The sequence below is a fragment of the Protopterus annectens genome, chromosome 4.part0 (assembly GCF_019279795.1).
Source record: "Protopterus annectens isolate FY-2018-M chromosome 4.part0, PAN1.0, whole genome shotgun sequence".
In the NCBI taxonomy this organism is placed as follows: domain Eukaryota; kingdom Metazoa; phylum Chordata; order Ceratodontiformes; family Protopteridae; genus Protopterus; species Protopterus annectens.
Window position 1 is genome coordinate 195,919,316 of NC_056733.1, and position 21,163 is coordinate 195,940,478.

At 37.6% G+C, this 21,163-nt stretch overlaps 1 protein-coding gene across 1 annotated transcript in view; it reads right to left on the reverse strand.

Annotated features, from left to right (window-relative positions):
• LOC122800118 (methyltransferase-like 26 B) overlaps positions 1-21,163 on the reverse strand; it is a 140,447-nt gene that overhangs the window by 53,829 nt on the left and 65,455 nt on the right. Inside the window, exon 3 of the mRNA XM_044069639.1 lies at positions 19,801-19,860. Within this exon, the coding sequence (XP_043925574.1) occupies positions 19,801-19,860 (60 nt within the window). The remainder of the gene's footprint in view (positions 1-19,800; positions 19,861-21,163) is intronic.

Consider the following 21,163-nt stretch of genomic DNA (forward strand, 5'->3'; position numbering starts at 1 on the left):
AAACTGTTTAGCTTTTGGCCAGCAATGCCACAGATGCAATAAGTGGAATAATTTCAAAAGATTTTGTAAATCAAATAAGGGACATTCTTTTATTAAAAGAGAACATTCAAGGAGACAAGTTGATCAATTAGAAAACTGTGACCCCAATTTTTATGTTGATGGTGTGTCTGTGCTTAATGAAACAATCAATGCAGTAGATTTATGGGCAAAGAATGAAGTATTTTGTACTGTTCAGATAAATGGGAAATCCACAGAGCTCAAAATTGACACAGGTTCAAAGTGCAATGTTATGTCAGCAAAAGCAGTTGCTAGAATATGTGCTGGTGAGAAGCTTGATTTGGCAAAGTGTGTGAAGCTTGTTGCTTATGTTGGTGAAGAAATTCAAACTGAAGGTTCAGTAGTGCTTTCATGTTACTGTGTTGGGAACAGCTACAACTTGCAATTCTATGTGGTGAAAAGGCTCATATTGTCATTGTTAGGCCTCAGAAAAAGTTTGAAAATGTGACTGCTTTTATTTAATAAGGAAGTTCACCATATTAGCTTGAAAGACCACTGTTCTAATTTTGCCAAGTCCATTTTTTCTACCTATGCTGATCTTTGTGAAGACAAACTAGGCAAACACCCAGTTGTGTACTCCATGAAGTTAGACCCTGAAGTCAGTCCAGTTATCAGGCCAGCTCAGAAAGTTGCAGTACCTATGCACACACTTTGGTGGCCAGACCAGTATTCCAGTTAAAATGACATGCATCAGAATTATGTAAACCACCTCTGCTCCATCTACCTACTACTTATATAGAGTGCATTGAGTCATGCACGTGCATACTAACTGCAGTTATCCCCCCCAGTCTCCACTTTGGTGTCCAGACCAGTATTCCAGTTAAATGGACGTGCATCAGAATTATCTAAACCACTTCTGCTTCATCTACCTACTCCCTACAGAGAGTGTACTGAGTGTATGTTCCTTAAGTTTTACCTGGAATTTTGTCAAATATCATTGTATATTTTCCACAGCATGCATACTAGCAGTTCTAAAGCAGACTCCTTCTCCCAGCTCTTCCAGCCCCCTGGTAACCTTTTTATTCCCTAGTCAACTGAACTCCTCTCAATATAATTGTTCATAGTTATGCCATTAGATGGCGGCATACCCCGACTCTTAATTTCCAGCACTTTATTCCATATTATTGTCTAACTACGCTCAGTCACTTTTATTTTCTCTGTGTGTTTCTCTCCCATCTGTAGTTCCCCTGACATGTACTAACTGCAATCTTTTACAACTCAGCCCCTACTCTACACTTGGTATTTCACTCACCTTGTGCTTGCTTGTAGCTTTGTTTGCTAACAGTGGCAGTTGCCTTACTGATAGTTTTTTATTGAGTTTGCATTTCTCCTCTCAACCATTCCTCCTTCTCTGCTCTGCCCACTTCATTCACCCTTCGGGCTCACTCCGCTCCCCTACCCTGTCCCCAATTTCCGCCCACCCCCACTACTTCCAAATTAATGGCCACAAAGCCACTCTCTCATCAGACTCAGTCTATCAAATCACACCACACCCACCTCTTTGTTAACTATTCCCCTACCTCACTTTAATTATCCCCATCCCCTCTGTTAGACTCACCCCCAACTGCAACATCTAACCTAACATAACCCACTTAATCTCCTGTATCTATACTCCTTGCATCACAGCATATCTCCACACTGCACCACAACAACTACTCTATATCTACAAAGTCAATACTCACAATGCTTCTTCTCTCCTCCCTCGGAAGCAGGACTTTTTGACCCCGGACAGTTCGACCCTGGACTGTTCGCCCCCGGACGGATCGACCCCAATGCATTTCTATACAATTTCATGTATAAATGTATATGTATTGTATATGTGATTTTTTAGTGGACAGTTCGACCCCAGACTATTTAACCCCAAATATATTTTTTTAAGTACTTTATCATTAAGTTATGAATTAATCAATTATTCAATACTAACACTGTTAATTTTTCATTGTAAATATATTTTTTATTAATATTTTTATTTTATTTAATTATTATGTTGGTTAGTATAAATATAACATTTAAATCTTTAACATATAATAACTGTTTTTATCTTCTCCACCTCTATTTCTGACATGTCACTTCCGTGACTGTGTTTCTGTAACATACCCATTACCTCATTTGTAGATACAATTGTATGAAGTCTGGATTTACAGTTATAGGACGTTCTTTTGTCACCTCTCCAAAATGTTATTGTCTGATCGTGGCTGTATTTTGCAAAGCAGTACAGATATCCATTATAACTTATTTTTCTCAATTTCTTTTTGAGGTAATTTTCAACATGTTTCACTGATTCTCTGCTCGAGCTATATTTCTTTTTAATATTTTTAATGATAATATCTTACTATTGCCACTAGGTGCCAGAACACTAATGTATTATACATTCTTAATCTTTTTCTGTATGTGATTCCTTTTATAGTTTATCTGTTATGGGTATACATGGATTTACAGTTCATTACCCTTTTCTACATCATTTTCTTTGTTTTAGGTTTTTACTTTTTACTATACATTTTCTTTGTACTTGTTATTTCTGTAATGGTTTTCCCTAATTATTTCCATTTAGGCTGCAGTTGTATTTTAAATTTCTACATTGCTGTTCTGTCATAAACTTGTTTTTTAATATGCATTTCTTATAATTGGTACCATACCTCTCAACCTCTTAGAGCAAAAAATCTGGACAAAGCCCCAAATGATGGGGGGGGACAAATAGGGACAGATTTTAAATATTGCTCTTACAAACTAAGAAAGGTGATACAATGATAGGTTTTGCATTAACATGAATTTTCTGAAGGATGTGGAGTCTTAAACTCAAATGTTTGTCATTATTTAATGACTTCAATCCTCAGCTATTTGCCAGAAAAGTACAGATTTTAGGAGGAACACACTAAAAATATGAGGCAAAAATCTAAACATTCTGTGAAAATCTGAACAGTTGAGAGGTATGACTGGTACTTATATTATGCTTTTCTTTGGGGAATGTCAGGTATAGTAATTATGCTTTACAGCTGTTTGATAACTAACCCAGATGTCCGCAGCATGACCTAGTCTGGAGTTTTTGTTAATTGATTTATTGCTTATATTTTTTGTATATAAGTGGTATTTTTAAGTTACATTTCTAGAGATAACTTATCTTTTAATATCTTATCTGTATTTTTATACTTAACTTACTTTATTTTTCTACACTGATATTTTTACCGTTATACATTAACTCCGGAATAGATCATACTGCAAACTTCCAGTATTTATCCAACTAGTTATTTCCTTCTTTTTTTTTTTTCAGTTATTGCTTTTCATTACAATTTCATTTTTTTCTAAAATTACTGTAGTCGAAGCACATAAATATGAAAGAAAGACTGTCTAAACTAATTTTAAGAATATTTAAACAGTCTTTCTTTTCTATTCATGCTCTAATGTACTTTGGCTTCACTTACATTACATTTTGTACTGGGGTCCAACCGCCTGGGGTCGAATCGGTTGGGGGTGAATCATCTGTGGGTGAATCGGCGGGGTCCAAACATCCTGTACCCCCCTCTCCCTTCTACTCCACCTTACCTGCTTCCCTGATATAACTCTGTCCCCTTCCTTCCACATAACCTCTACTCATCCCAAAAAAGAACCCCTCTGCTCTGGGCTTATTTCTCCATATCTCTTCTATACCTATGATTATCTCCTCTTTAACAGAAAGCTTCTTGCCACATCTAATATAGTCCCCATCCCTCAAAATCCATATCCCATTCTCTCCCATCCTTTCAACCTCAGCTCTGTGAGCCTTATAAAACATTTATCCCTTCTTCTTTAACTTAACTTTATCCTTCTGTCTGGAGACATTTACCCAAACCTTGACCCCCTGCCAACCACAATACCAACTCAACCACAACTCCTTCACCCTCTCTCCACACATCTCTCCTTTTCACTACAGTAAATGACCAAAGCCTTTGTAATAAATTATCAAACTTCCTGGCCTGGCTGTCCCATAACCAGCCTGACATTATATCAGTCTCTGAAACATGGCTCAAACCACACCTTAAAGACTCTGAAATCATCCCCCAACTATCGAATCATAAGACACAACAGAATACAAATAAAAGGAGGTGGAGTAGCTCTACTTTTTTCTTTACTCTCTAACTTTGACACCCTACACTATGCCTATACCTCAATTCTCTACAGCCAAATTAACTCTGGCCCTACCAAAAATCAGCAACCACAAAAACATAGTCATAGCTGCCCCATATATTCCACCTGGTAACAACATCCCCATACTTAAAGATATCCTCTCTTGGTTTTCATCTAATATAAGTAATGAATTATACTTGGGGATGTTAACATCAACTGGACTTCTATTCACTCAGGCAACAACTCCCAGAACATAAACCTTTACAATTTCTCCCAGTTAATAAACTCTCCTACTAGGCCTAACAAACATAATGCCTCTGGCAGCATCCTAGACTGGATATTAGTTTCCTGTCCCAACAATATCTGTGATACTAGCACCCTGCCTGATTCCCTTAGCGATCACCTCCCTGCCTTCATACGTCACTCACCTTCCTCTCTTCACCTACAACATAATTATATCTTAACCTGTAACCTCACAAATTTAAACTGGAATCCTTCTCTGACTGCTTGAGACAAATGAACTGGAACCCTCTAAAAACTCTTCCACTAGACCACGCTGTGACTTGCTTTAATACTTCATTAATTAACATACTTAATAGCTTAGCTCCACCTAGAACTAAAAGAGTGAAATCCAAAACTTCCACCTAGCTTTCTCTAAAGAAACAATAACCCTCATGCATACCCATGATAAATCATGGAAACTCTGCCAAAAATACAAAACACCTAGCTCCCTTACAGAATTTAAACAACTCCGTAATAGAGTTAAAAAAGTAATTGCTTCTGATTACAAATCTTACTACTCTAAGCTTCAAAACAATCACAGATCCAACCTCAATAAATTTTGGAGTAGTAGCTCTGTCCTCCTTAGCCCCAGAAGAAAAGACAACCCTTGCCTTGACCCTAGCTCCCCTGATCATATCATAGCCTCTGAATTTAACTCTTCTTCATAGACTCCATAGCCAAGCTCACCGCATCTTTCCATAACAACTCATCACCTCCATCCACTACTTTGACATATAACTCATCTCCTTTGGCCGCCAGCACCACCCCTCCCTTCACCCTCAAACCCATTCCTGTCAATACTATAAAAAGCTCCTCCAAAAACTAAAACCATGTTTTAATGCCCCAGACAACTTACCATCTAACTTCCTCAAGTTAGCCAATGACGGTATAGCTCTCCCTAGCTGTATTCTAATCAGTCATTCTATCCAAGAATCCTATGTACCCCCTCCTCTGGAAAAAAGCCTTCATCATTCCCTTACACAAAGGGGGCAACAATACAGATATCTCCAATTTCTGCCCCATAGCTATTCTCTCCCTTATCTCCAAAATTCTTGAAAAATGTATTCACCAGCAGCTATTACCTTACCTCTTAGACTACCACCTGCTAACTCCAACTCAGCATGGTTTCAGACCCGGGCACAGTACCACCACAGCCCTTCTATCCTTCCTTAATAATATCAACCACGCTCTCGACTCTGGAAATATTGTAGGCACCCTTTTCCTAGACCTATCTAAGGCCTTTGATACTATTTTCCATAGCCTACTTTTGTCTAAACTCTCTCAACTTAATCTCGCCTCCTCTTCTATCAACTGGTTCTCCGGTTACCTCTCAAATAGGCTGGAAGCTGTCAAGTAGAATAACTGTACATCTTCTTACCTTGACATTCTGACAGGCGTCCCCCAAGACTCTATCCTGGGATCTTTACTATTCAACATCTTTATTAACGAGTTTCATCACTATATCCGAACATTAAATTAGTCAAATATGCAGAGGATTCCTGCTCTGTTGATTCTCTCCCTAAACTCATGCATGTAACTCAAGTCACCTTTAACAGCACACAGACACGGATGTTTAATAATCACCTACAGTGGATATAAAAAGTGTACACACCCCTGTTAAAATGCCAGGTTTTTGTGATATAAAAAAATGAGAACACAATAAATCATTTCAAAACTTTTCTCACCTTTAATGTGACCTATAACCTGTACAATTCAATTGAAAAACAAACAAATTTGTTAGGGAAAAATATAAAAAATAAAAAAATGTACAATACGCTGGTTGCATAAGTGTGCACACCCTTAAACTAATACTTTGTTGAGGCACCTTTTGATTTAATTACAGGATTCAGTCTTCTTGGGTACCCACCTGCCATCAATTAAAGAGACTCTGATTAATCCAAAAAAAAAGTTCAACTGTCCTAGTAGGATTTTCCTGACATTTACTCAGTTGCCTGCTACAGCAAAAGCCATGGTTCACAGAGAGCTTACAAAGCATCAAAGGGATCTCATTGTTGAAAGGTATCAGTCAGAAGAAGGGTACAACAAAATGTCCACAGCGTTGGATATACCATGGAACACAGTGAAGACAGTCATCAAAAAGTGGAGAAAATATGGGACAACAGTGATGTTGCAATGAACTGGACGTCCCTCCAAAATTGATGAAAAGACAAGACGAAAACTGGTCAGGGAGGCTGCCAAGAGACCTACAGCTAAGGTTGCAAAACGGAAGCCTTTTCTTACACAGAAAAACATCCAGCCCCAGCTAAAATTTGCAAAACAATCCATCAAGTCTCCCAAAAAAATATGGGAAAATTTGCTATGGTCTGATGAGACCAAGGTTGAACTTTTTGGCCACAATTCCAAAAGGTACGTTTGGCGCAAAAACAGCACTTTGTATCACCAACAAAATGCCATCCCCACGGTGAAGCATGGTGGTGGCAGTATCATGCTTTGCAGTTGTTTTTCTTCAGCTGGAACTGGGGCTTTAGTCAAGGTGGAGGGAATTATGAACAGTTCCAAATATCAGTCACTTTTGGCCCAAAACCTTCGGGCATCTGCTAGAAAGCTGAAGATGAAGAGGAATTTCACTTTTCAACATGACAATGACCCCAAGCATACATCCAAATCAACAAAAGAATAGCTTCACCAGAAGAAAATTAAAGTTTTGGAATGGCCCAACCAGAGCCCAGACCTAAATCCAATGGAAAATTTGTGGGGTGACCTGAAGAGGGCTGTGCACAAGAGATGCCCTCACAATCTGACAGATTTGGAATGCTTTTGCAAGGAAGAGTGGGCAAATATTGCCAAGCCAAGATATGCCATGCTGATAGTCTCCTACCTAAGAAGAATGAATGTTGTAATTAAATCAAAAGGTGCTTCAACAAAGTATTAGTTTAAGGGTGTGCACACTTATGCAACCATCATATTGTACAATTTTTATTTTTTATATTTTTTCCCCTAACAGATTTGTTTGTTTTTCAATTGAATTGTACAGGTTATAGGTCACATTAAAGGTGGGAAAAGTTTTGAAATTATTTATTATGGTCTCATTTTTTATATCACAAAAACCTGCCATTTTAAAAGGAGTGTGTATACTTTTTATATCCACTGTAGTACTGAATGCATCTAAAACCAAAATTATGATATTTACCCCATCTAAGAATACCAAAATATATAAAAACTCCGTCTCTATAATAAGCCAAAACATAACTGCTATTGAAATAGTTCCCTACACTAAGCTTCTGGGTGTTCACATTGACAAACAACTAAAGTTTGGCATTCACCTCCAAACCAACATTAAAAAAAACTCACCAGAAGCTTGGAATGCTTTATCGTCATAATCAATTCCTTACCCCTTCATCCAAGCTTATCCTCTCTAACACCTACCTCCTTCCTTCCCTCATGTATGGTGTCCCTCTCCTTACCAATCTGCAAGCCACCCTTAAGGCTAAACTGGCATCCTGTTACAATAAAATCATCAAGTTTTCCACCAGCTCCAAATCCTCCTCCCACCATTGCATCTCCTTACAGTCCCTGAACTGGCTGGAATTCCCCAACTGTCTCCTTTACATTCAGCTCTCTACTGCTCACAAGCTAATCTTTAAGCCATTGCAATGCTACTCCCTCTCTTCCATCCTTACTATCCATCTCCCTGACCGATCACTTAGGTGCAAATATCAGAATCTCCTTGAAGTGTGCAAACCCTTACGTACTCCTGGGCAGCTTCTACTGTCATTTTCTCTAGCACATAAATGGAATTCACTTCCTCCCCATATCTGAATCATCCAGAACCTCTCCTCTTTTAAGATTTTACTCCACTCCCATCTCTCTTCCACTTGGGAATGTTCCTGCTGTCACCCCTCCTAACCTCCTCCCAACTACCCTCACTACCCCCACTTCCCCTAACCTTTCTCTCCCATAACCCTATTTAATACAAGACCTTTTTTCTCCTTTACTTCTCACTGACTATTTTTACTCTCTTCTATGCCTTACAGATTGTAGGCATTTGTAATCCACCCAACATTTGAATTCTCATTATTCCAGGTGTTTTCAGAACCAATTATTATTTTGTTCTATAAAGTTACACTGATGCTACTAACGCTGCATCAGCTCAATTTTTGTTAATATTACAGTAGTGCAATATATTTAGAGTTGTGTAATACTTTGAACTAACTTCTGATGATCCTGTTCATATAATTACTTTGTATTAATTCTGTATTAATTTATTTTGATTTTTGTTGACTTTTGTTTTATTTTATATGTCTGTACATGGAGCTTTTCTCCCCAGGCCCCCATTGAAAAAGGGCTCATCTTGGCCCAATGAACTCTCCTGGTTAACAAATAAATAAAAGGTGTGATTTGTCCAGTTATAGAACCAACAGAATGGGTATCCTCCATGGTCATAGCTTGTAAGAAAAGCTTAGATGATATCAGAATATGTATTGATCCATGAAATTTGAACAAAGTACTAAAAAGACCTCATCATCCTGTGTACAGTCGAAGAAATTGCAGCCCTTATACCAAATGCCACTCTTTTTTTCTGTCTTAGATGCAAAGAGTTCATTTTGGCAAATTTTGCTTCACCAAAAATCTTCATTGCTAACCACTTTCAGTACTCCTTTTAGTAGGTAGAAATTTTTGAGAATGCCATTTGGGATAAATTCTGCCAGTGAAGTCTTCCAGAGTGCCATGGAACAAATTGTTTTTCTGGGTATCCGTGTGCTATTATAGTAGATGATATTCTAGTAGGAGGTAATGGTGAAGCCGAGTATAACAGAAACCTCAAGAAAGTTCTAGAAAGAGCATGTGAAGTGAATCTTAAGCTAAATCCTCAGAAGTGCAGATTCAGGCTATGAGAAGCTACTTATGTCAGTCATTTATTTACCAATTCAGGCTTATGACCAGATCCTTCCAAGCAAACAGCAATTCTTGAGATGCCAGCCCCAGGCAATGTTCAAGCCTTACAACTTTTTCTTGGCATGGTTAACTACCTAAGCAAGTTAATTCCAGACTTGAGCCAACTTTCAGCACCACTTAGAGAGCTGACACACAAAGATGTATCTTGGTCATGGTTAGAATAACACCAAAGAGCATTTGATGTCCTGAAACAGAGAATTGCTAGTCCACCAACTCTCAGATACTATGATGCTCACAAGCCAGTTACTCTTTCTTGTGATTGCTTCAAAGTTTGGTCTTGGTGCAGTCTTCTTCAAGAGGGTAGGCCAGTAGCTTATGAGTCCAAAACTCTTACCCAAACTGAACTGCAGTATGTGCAGAAAGAGAAAGAACTCTTGGCAATTGTGTTTGCATGTTTGAAGTTCCGTTTGTATTGAGTGAAAATAAAGGGAACGAAAGCGCTTATAACCTTACTCTGCCTGGTGTCTGGTTCTTTTCAAGGAGAAGGTATCTTGTGACATTTTTTTTTTTTGTTGGATTATTTGCTTCATGTGTTTTACTGTTGTGATATTGGTGTGCATTGGTACACAGGATACTTGATCAAGGAAAGACTTTGACACTTTTTTGGAAGCTGTCTCTGAAGAGAGAGAAAGCACAAGCAAGTATTTTTTGTGAACTGTTGACTTTGATACTTTTTTGGAAGTTGGCTCTGAAGAGAGAAACTACAAGCAAGTTTTTTTTTTTTTTTTTGTGAATCATAGACTCTGACACCTTCTGGGAAGCTGGCCCTGAAAAGTGAAACTACAAGCAAGTATTTTTTGTGAATCATAGACTTTGACACTTTTTGGGAAGCTGGCTCTGAAGAGAGAAACTACAATCAAGTGTTTTTTGTGAATTTTAGACCTTGATACTTTTTTTAGAAGTTGGCTCTGAAGAGAGAAACCACAAGCAAGTATTTTTTGTGAATTAGAGACCAGTGTTTACTTACAAGTTCCTGGCAATGGATAAATCTGTGGACAATATTAATAATGATGACAGTGTAAGCCTTACACAGCTTTTGGCTTTAATTTCCCAAATTAATACTAAAGTTGATTTAGTATTTTCTAGTAGAGCAAAAGAAATTCATACTGCTACAGAAATGAATGTTAGTAACTGTATTGCTGTTGAAAAGTCTCCTGGTGAGTTGCAGGAAGCTAGAATATCCTACTCGGGGGCGGTACTGAGAGATGTGAATGCCACTGGAGTAGGTGAAGTGAATGGAAAAGGCTTGCAAGCAATGGGTGATGGAGAATTCCTCTCCTGGCTGAACAGGGAACCGATACCATCGTGGGACGGATTCGGGGGCCAGCCAAGAGAAGGTGATGATCCTGTTTCCAGTTATAAACATAAAATTTGTAAATTGGAAAAAACTCTGAAAAAATTCAGGGGGTTACAGCTTGACAACATGTTTTTCGAAGACTATATATGCCTGGGAAGAGTACCGAAGGGGCTAAAAATCTGTAAGTTCCCTAATAACATTCAGAGTGGTTCAGTTCTACACCGGGAACTTTTAAAACTGTTTGACCGGACAGGCATTGACTTTATGCAGTTACTAATTAAAGACAATGCTAGAATAATGTGCAGTTTGAAAGATGAAATTGTGACATTACAAAGAGAAATAACTGCTGATAGCCTCTTTGAGACAAACAAAGGGGTTTATTCCACCATCTTCCCGAGGGTTGAGCAACACAAAAATAACATTAAAAAGAAAAAAAGTGAAAAAGCTGAAAAGAGACCAGGAAGAATACGAGCAGAAGAGGGCTTACCCAATTCTAGGTGCAGGTGGTTGACCAAGAGTTTCATTCGTAGAAACAGATGAAGAAGTTGTGGAAATTTTGCCAGGAGATGAGGTTGATGAACCGGAGGTGTTTGGTGAGCAAGGGAGTGGTTTAGAGCAGGATTTTCGACCATTGCCAAGAAGGTCTGCATGGCTGAAAAGCAAGTATGGTTCCTGGACACCCAGAAACAACAACAACAAAAAACAGTATTGGAGAGACTATCTTGTGCAACAAGGGGGCCAAAACAGAAGGAAGGGGAGACCACCACAACCATTCTACCAACGGTAAGACCATCTCAGTTTGTTGCTAATTACAACTTGAAGTATTTTTCTAACTGTTTTAGTACTGAAGTGATGCATAAGACTGTTGGTGATAAATGTGTGGGGAAGATCGATTATACCAGAATCCCCAGTAAAACAAATGAATGGTCATCTGTGTTTGGTGGAATTGACAGCACTGAGTGTTATACTGACTTTCCTTGTACTATACTGTTTCAAGAGAATGTTGCTGATACCTGGGACATTGGGAATGGACTGAATACTATAAATGAAAGTTTTAGCAATAAGGCCTCATTGTTACAGTATGCTGTAGAATGTAATGATTTATCTAATGAAGCATGTCTTAAGGAATTGTATAATGATTTTGATGTAAATATGGAAAAGCATTGTGTTGAGATTACACATGAGACATGCTGTGATGAATCTTTGGGGAACAAACAAAATCTAGATGCATTGAACACAACTAATGAAAGAAATGATACATTTTTACAGCACGATTTCGAGTTTAACAATGTCCCTGCTGAAGCTATGTATAATGACAATAGTAATAATACAGGGAACAGTAATGACAACAATGAAAATGGAAATGGTTGTATTCTGGAATATAAGGGCCTTAAGATAACTGCAGTGGAATCATATTAAATAACAGCCATGCAGAACTATTTGTAAAAGCGTTTAGTTTTATCCCTAAAAAACAGAATTATATGGTTAACACCATTTTAGATTTAAAAATGTTTGCAAGGGCCATAAATTTAAAGTTGGTAATGCAGAATGGGAAGGAGAGTGATGCAACTAGAATAACCTTAAAAAGAAAAAGTACTTATAACCCCCCCCCCCCCCCATTACCACTAGTGGCCCTTTTCGAAAGATTGAATGAAATAGAGCACAGGAATTTAATAGGGAATAAGACTAGACGGATTAACCAGAATTTAACAAAACACGAACAACAGGCATTAACAGAGTTAATGAGGAACCAAGAAGTAAGAATCATGAAGCCCAATAAGGGGGGAGGGGTACTTGTAATGGAACATTATGACTACACCACTAGAATGATGAAATATTTGAATGACAGTTCCTACTTTAGTGCAGCATCACTGAATGAGGTTAACATCTTTAATGCTAGATTACAAATGATTTTGGAAGAACTCTTCCAGGAATATACCTTCAGTGAAGATGAGGTCAGATACTTAAAGGTGAACAATCCTGTAACTCCAGCCTTCTTTGGGATCCCCAAAATTCATAAATCATTAGGGGATCTACCAATGAGACCCATAGTGGCAGGAGGTGGGAGTAAAACAGAACCTCTAGCAAAAATGCTAGATTTCCATTTAAAAGGATTTTTTGAGGATAAAAAACATGTCTTGAAGGACTCTTGGCATTTATTACAGTGCATGGCAAAGAACGAGTTCAAGGAAGAAGTTATTTTCTTGATTATTGATATTAAGGACCTTTTTCTTTGTATCCCACATGAAGAAGGAATGGAATATTTTCAGGAAGCACTAAGGGAAGGAACCAGATTTTCAAGCGATATGGTGTATGTCTTAGCTACCCTCATGGAGTTGGTTCTGAAAAATAATTTTGTGTGGTTTCAGGGGGAATATTTCAAGCAAACCCGAGGTGTAGCAGTGGGTGCAGCAGTAGCCTGTATATTTGCTAATATTGTTCTTTGGTATTGGGAAACCAAATTTGTGTTAAATTCAACGTTTAGGAAAAATATCTTTAGATATTATAGATTTTTGGACGAAATTCTAATATTATGGGAAGGTGGGTTTGATGAGGCAGATGATTTTTTGAACTATATCAATGCCACTACTGATTTTTTGAATTTTACTAGTAAAATTGAGAAAGAAGCAGTGAATTATCTGGACATCCACCTATATAAAAATAGAAGGGATGGATGTTATGATGAATCATGTATATATAGGAAGCCCACCCATTCGAGTAGTTATCTGCACTTTGAGAGTGACCACCCCTTCTGGCAAAAAATAAATTTGGTAAAGGGCCAAATGATTAGAATATCAAGACAAACGACAGATGACAACAGGTTTAAAGATCAAATGGTAGAGTTAAAGACTATGCTGGCAATAAGGGGTTACCCAACTAGTGTTCTAGAGGTACAGGAGAGTTATGTAACAAGCAGGAGAGAAGATTTTTATCCCCCATTATTGAAGAAACCTGAGAGTTTGTTGAATGTTAAGAAGACAGTAGAGGCAACTATTTGCTGTGTGCTAATATATAATGAGGATAGTGTAGAGGTCTGTAAAATGGTGGAAAAGAACTGGAATTGTGTTTTGGGGGCATATGGATTAACTGAAAAACTGGGTAATAAACCAAAAATAATTTTCAGAAGAGGACCCAATATTAAGAACTTATTTATAGGTTCATAGGTTCATACTAGGCTATCTGCCCTAGGGCATTTATAAGCCTAGCCAGAGTATGTTTGGCTTTCGCCACCCATTTTAAATTAATTTTGCTATGCCCTTTTTCGAGGTTAGTATACTGTGCCTCTGTCCAACAGTGACACAGAAGTGATACCCGGGGTAAACCTATGATCTCCCATCCACTCATCAAGATTCCTCTTGAAGAGAGTCAATGAGGGACTCTGCCTAACCTGGACTGGGATTTTATTCCAGAGTGAAGGGAGCCTCTGGGTTATGAATCCGTCCCTCCAGCATGTCCTATTTATTTCAGTGCTGAGGTTCAAGTCTCTCGAGCACGTAGCTCGATGGGATTTGGATTTTCTGAGGTGCAGCATGTCCATTAATTCCGGGTTGGACATGGCTTTATATGTCAGGCACAGATCGCCTCTGAGCAGGCAGTATGCCACTGAGTAGAGTTGGAGTTTCTTTAACCAGGCAGCATATGGCACCTGTTTGAGCCCTTTGATCCTCTTGGTGAGGTACTTTTGGGGTCTTTCCAGTTGCTGCAGGTGTCTGGTAAGGTACATCCCAAAAGGGGCATTGTACTCAATTATGGGCCTGATGAGGGATGAGTAAAGAGGCACGATGACCTCCCCTGATCTAGATGTGAATCCCTTCATTTGAAAGGAAGAAAGACAAAGATAGGATTCCATTAGGTAATATGAGGAAGTGCAATGGCTGCAGGGAATGTAGGTATATCTATGAATGTAGGAATATAGTGATAGAGGGTCACAATATAATAATTCCAGTGACAGGGAATTATAATTGTAACACAAAAGGAGTTGTCTATGTGGCCTTGTGTCAGTCATGCTGTGCATATTATATAGGAAAAACAGAAAAGAAGTTAAAAAAGCGAATTTACCAACACATTTATGCAATTAGGAGGCAAGATAAAACAAATGCCTTATTTAGACATAGCATAAATTGTAAGGATTTAAAAAAAATCCTCTTCTGTGTATTGGAAAAGATAGGTAGACAGGAGAGGGGTGTGTGTTTTAGAATACGGGGAAACACACTGGCAGGTGTTGTTGAATGCTACAGTTTTTCCTGGTATTAATGACAGGATTTCTCTAAGGAGCTTGCTTCATTTAAAGACAGATGAGATTAGATGAAAATGGTTTAATATAGAAACAATTAAGTTAGTATATATATATATATATATATATATATATATATATATATATATTTTTTTTTTTAACAGATGAAATGTTTATTATATATGTGTTTTTATAGGAGAATTATTTATGTATTATACATAGCAATATATTTTTAAAGAACATATTAATGTGTTTTTAATTTGAGAGCACATTTAACTAATTAATTCATTTAAGTTAATTGATTGTGATTAAGCAATTGAATTGTATATAAAAAAGGGGGGAAGTGTGTAAGGTTTTGTATCTGATGAAGTTCCGTTTGTATTGAGTGTGAATAAAGGGAACAAAAGTGCTTATAACCTTACTCTCTGCCTGGTATCTGGTTCTTTTCAAGGAGAAGGTATCCTGTGACATTTTTTATTTTTGGATGTTTGAAGTTCCATGATTATATTTATGGTAAACCAATCTAAATCAAAACTGGCCACCAACCTGTAGTCACTAGTAACCTGATGAAGCGCACCTGTGTGCGTGAAAGCGCTCGTTTTTATCAATAAACAGATTTATATTTTGTTCGTGGTGGTTCCTAGCAGTTTTTGTCTTCATTATACATAGCAATATATTTTTAAAGAACATATTAATGTGTTTTTAATTTGAGAGCACATTTAACTAATTAATTCATTTAAGTTAATTGATTGTGATTAAGCAATTGAATTGTATATAAAAAAGGGGGGAAGTGTGTAAGGTTTTGTATCTGATGAAGTTCCGTTTGTATTGAGTGTGAATAAAGGGAACAAAAGTGCTTATAACCTTACTCTGCCTGGTATCTGGTTCTTTTCAAGGAGAAGGTATCCTGTGACATTTTTTATTTTTGGATGTTTGAAGTTCCATGATTATATTTATGGTAAACCAATCTAAATCAAAACTGGCCACCAACCTGTAGTCACTATTTTGAGAAAGCCTATGCATAGAGCTCCTGCCACATTACAACACATGATGTTGAAATTGCAAAAGTATAATTTCAATCTTGTCTACATAAAAGGCAGACCTCTTTATCTTGCTGATTATTTATTTATTTACTTATCCAGATCGCCCAGAAATACCACTGAACAGCATAAAAATGAGAAACTTGATTTTGAAGTCATGGAAGTGAGAAATTTTTCTTCCACGCATCTTGATGAGCTTAGAAGCTATACAGCCACACATCCAGTTCTTCAAAAGCTCAACCACTTCATCAGTCAAGAATGGCCTTCAAAGCAATCTTGCTTACCAGTGGAAGTGCAACCTTATTTTCCTTACAGAGATAAGATTTTGTTTAACAATGGTATTATCATGAAAGGTCCAAAAGTGAATATCCCAAAATCCTTGCAACAAGAGTATATTACTGTCTTGCATCATGGCCACCCAGGAACTAATTCTACCAAAAGAAGGGTGAGAGGACTAGTATTTTGACCTTCTATGTCACAGGATATCGAGAGAATACTTTCATCTTGTTCTGTATGTAATAGTAAAAAAGCCACATCAACATAAAGAACCACATCAGCTAAACCACATTCCTGAACTACTTTGGTCGACAATAGCTAAAGACATTTTTGAATGGAATGGTCAACATTACTTGGTGTTAGTAGACTCTTATTCAAATTGGTTCGAGATTGACCTACTTCCTAATCTAGCATCCGGTACTGCCATTATTAAGTTGAAGCGTCATTTTGCAGTCCATGGTAGTCTACATAAAGTTATTTCTGACAATGGCACACAGTTTACAAGCCAGCAGTTCAAAAGCTTTGCGGAAGAGTGGGACTTCAGTCATGTTACAAGTAGCCCTGAGTATCTGCAGTCAAATGGTTTGGCAGAACGTGCAGTTCAAAGTGCAAAACAATTACTAGAGAAGTCAAAATGAGATGATAGTGATGTTTTCTTGAATCTCTTGAATCTCAGAAATGTTCCTTGTGATAAACATCTTGGTTCACCTGCACAGAGATTTCTGTCGAGACAGACCAGAACCACATTACTAATTAATAGTACATTACTGGTTACATGTGCTAAGGACAACAAATCAGTGAAAGCCTATCTGTTAAAGAAGTACTTATCCCAGAAGTACTGTTATGAGTTATGACAAGTCCAGCAAACTGCTCAATCCATTACAAGAAGGGGAGATAGTGAGAATGCAGATGACAAAAGGTTTTGATTGGATTGGAGCTGTGAAAAGTATATGTCGAGAGCCGAGACTGTACATTGTGGAATTGCAAGGAGCAGAATTTAGGTGGAATTGGAAACATTTGGTCCCAGTGTCTGAGCCTGTATTGCAGTATCATACCTGCAAGAGAGACTCTGTATTTCAGAGGGAGTTATCCAGCATTCCAGTTCCAGAGGACATTCCAGTAAATATCCCTGTTCCTGAGAAGAATTCCGAAACTCCTGAAGCAAGCTGTTCACCAATGACTGTCCCTGTTGCTAAACCCAGTTCTGATTTCTATATCATTAGATTAGGTTACATTTCCAGACCATGTTCCAGATACACAGCAACTTGGACATGAACATTGTGTTTATTTCTTATTGTCTGTACAACTGCATGTTTCTTTTCAAATGTCATGTTACTGTAGGCAATTTATTAAAGAGGGAGGATGTAGATCATTATGTGTGTATACTTTTAAGAAGCTTTCTAGGGGCTTGCACAAGTGTATAAATACTGAGCATCTGGGAGCCTGACTGCCGTTTTGTAGTAAGCTGATGAGATGTAAGCATGTATATCTGTGTAGTCTGGCAGATAATCAGTTCATTTATATTTTGCTATATTTGTAATATATTTTGTAATGATGCTATCCATCCTGATGTGTTTCTATGTAACAGAGCATATAAATGAACTACACTGTCTGTTTGCCTTCAATTGTAAATCAAGACAAGCGATACCAAAGAGTGTACTAATCATGTACTAAGCATGGGGAGGCACTCACATACCAAAGAGTGTACAACTCATGTTCTAATCATGAGGAGGTACTCATACCAAAGAGTGTACTACTTTCACATGCCAAAGAGAGGTGCTACTCATGAAATAATAATGGGGAAGTTCTCATGCTTCTGTTATGAGAGATCATTACATGATCCCTTGTATCTTAACTGCTCACTCACAATGCATCACAAGCTACCTGTTACATGGGGTGTAATGAAACAGGTCAAAAAAGTACTGTTTGTAGAGGCAATCACCTTGCACACCAAACGGAGGGAAGCAACCACCCACCTCTGAACTAAACTCTCTAAGGCAGTAGTCTTGAGGAATCACTTGTTTTGCTGTAGCATGAGCAATCAAGAAAGTGGTGAGCCCTGGCAAACTGGAGACATGCTGGGAAGCTAGTACTCACATAACATGGTTTGTGAGATAATTGCATACCAAGAAAGAGGCATTACACGGCCAGGATGGTGTGCTACTTTTGTATACTTGTCACATGCAGTGGATGGTGTATTAGTTATGTACCACAGAAGGGGTGCTATTCACATACAAATGATGGGATATTACATATCAAGGATGTTCTACAACTCATGTATCAAGGAAAGGGTGCTTATTTTCAGATAAAGGATGGGATGTTAGTCACGTACCACAGATGGGGTTTCTAGTCACATTTCAATAATTGGGCATTACATAGCAAGGAGGTTATGCTACTCATATATCAAGGATGAGAGTGATAACAGAGAAATGGCAAAGAGACAGGGATAGGATAGTTCTAAGTGAAAGACCAGCTCTGCTAGAGATTTTAGTTGAGTCTAGCACAGAAGCTGCTGTTAAAAAAGTAATAATTAGCAGGACACATAAAATATTGCATGATAACTATAGGAATCAATCAGAAGAGGTTAGAATAGACTGGAAAGGCAATTTACAAAGGAACAATGGGAGAACATATATGGCTTCCAAGTATGCAAAAAATTACAAATGTTTTAAAATTTTTTGCTTGAAAGTGTTTGCATGGCTATTTTTATAGCCCAAGCAGACTTCAGAGAATTTTCCTCAAGTAGGCACCAAATGCATACAGTGTGATGGGAAAGAGAAAAGTAACTGGAACATATTTTTCAACTGTAAAGAGCTGGTAGATTTTAAAAATTCCCTACAGAGTACTTTGTCAGAAAGGTTGGTAAAAAGCTTGTAACAAAGGAAATGATTGTGTTGAGATGGAACTACTGGAATTTCCGAGAAGTAGTAAGGGCTTACTGAGTTTTATGCTACTGGCAGACACAATTACTAGAAAATGGAATCAAAACATAAACCACCTATAATGAAGTACTGAATATTGCAAATGAGATAAAACAACTGGAAGTAAGATCTTTAGAAAAGTAAGGAGCAAACTGTATACAAATCAATGGAATTTGTGGGAACAATACATGCAGAATAATGTTCTGGAGGAAGACTGAGGTTTAAGAGAAGGCAAGAGCTGAGCAAGTTATATAACATTACAGTGAATGATAATTGTTAAAAAGGAAACACATAGACTGCATTAAAATAACTATGAACATGTTTCTATTGGTTGTTTTCTTTTCTACTAATGCATATGCACCTATGTCACTGTTAAAAATGTGATTTAATAAACATGTTTTAAAAAAGGTGGGGTGCTAGTCATACACAAAGGAAGGGGTGTTTATCATATACCACAGATGGGATTCTATTTACATATCAAGAATGGGGTGTGACATATCAAGGATGGCATTCTTCTGCTACTTACATACAAAGGATGGCTTATTACTTAAATACTTCAGATGGGGGGCTTTGCTTACATACTAAGGTTGGGTCACTACTAACAAACCAGGGATTGGATGCTTACCCTCTGCTTTAAGGAACTTTGCTGCATGTAGCTCTGATGATGTCACTTACCCCATAAGTCAGTAAAACTCCATAGTCTTTCAGCAGATTGCCTGCTCCTTGGAAGATACCCTGTACAACAAGAAAAGATGGTACAAGGAAAGTGAAGACTTATTAAGACATTGCTAGTAAAGCTGTGAGAAAACACAATGCTAATGGGGAAAATGAAAGTTTAAAATCTGACTCATGCTATATTTTTTAGTTTGAATCTTTTGGTATGCAGGTGGGGAGGAGGAGCCGTGTGCATTTACATGTTTGTGCGGTTATAATGTGTGCTTGGAAGTCAGGAGTTACGTAGTTTCTAAAGAATGCCTCTAGAATTCTGTTTTTCTCCGTCTCTCTCTCTCTCTCTCTCTATCTCTATATACATATATATATATATATATATATATATATATATATATATGTAATGCCTCTTTCTATATATATAATGTAGTTTATATATAAATATAAAGATATATAATACACACACACACACACACACACACACACACACACACACACACACACACACACACACACACACACACACACACACACACACACACACACACACTTACTTATATATGTGCAATTGATCATAATTTTCTTGTTAATTTCAATCCCTCCCTGTAATATCATGCTGTGTGTAAGTGATACTACGTATAATCTGTTAAATTATTCCTATGTAAATGGTAGTTAGCATTTTTATGTATGTATATATTCCCAGGAAGGATCCGAAAATAGTTCATAAATATTAGTGCTCTACCCCCATTAGAAAATTCAACCAAGCAAACAAATAAACCCTATTCCTTTATTTTGGTCTGGTGAGACTTAGAGTTTACTACATACCATTTTGGAGTAAATGTGGCAGATACCATCACTGTATAGACAAAACACTGAACTGGATACTTCACACTTTGCCATTGCACACTGTGATACTAGGCAAGCGGGTAAATGTTCTTAGACTCTCACAAGAGCTTGCGTAAATGAGGCAATTGGTCTCAGAGCAGCTATAGCCGTATAAGTAATATAAACACAGTATATGCCATATCAGGTTCATGAGTCAACCACCATGACGATGGAAACATTACATGTACACCCTTCTCCAGCAGAACTGCAGGCATTGCATAGTGTCAGGAATCTGGTGCTGTGATACGCTCAAACAGTTGAGAAGATGGCCGGTGAATTGTGCATTGATAGCTGGACTGATGTGTGTGCTGAATTAAATAAAGATGTCCTGCTTGTTCTAGACTTTATATAAACCTAAATGAGCTATGTAGATAGCAAATTCCATTACTATCTGGTTATATCCTGTTTGGACTATTTGTTTACCACAAAAAGAAGGTTTCTCAAAGGTACTGTTTATGTCTGGCATCTTGAAAAGTCTTGAAGT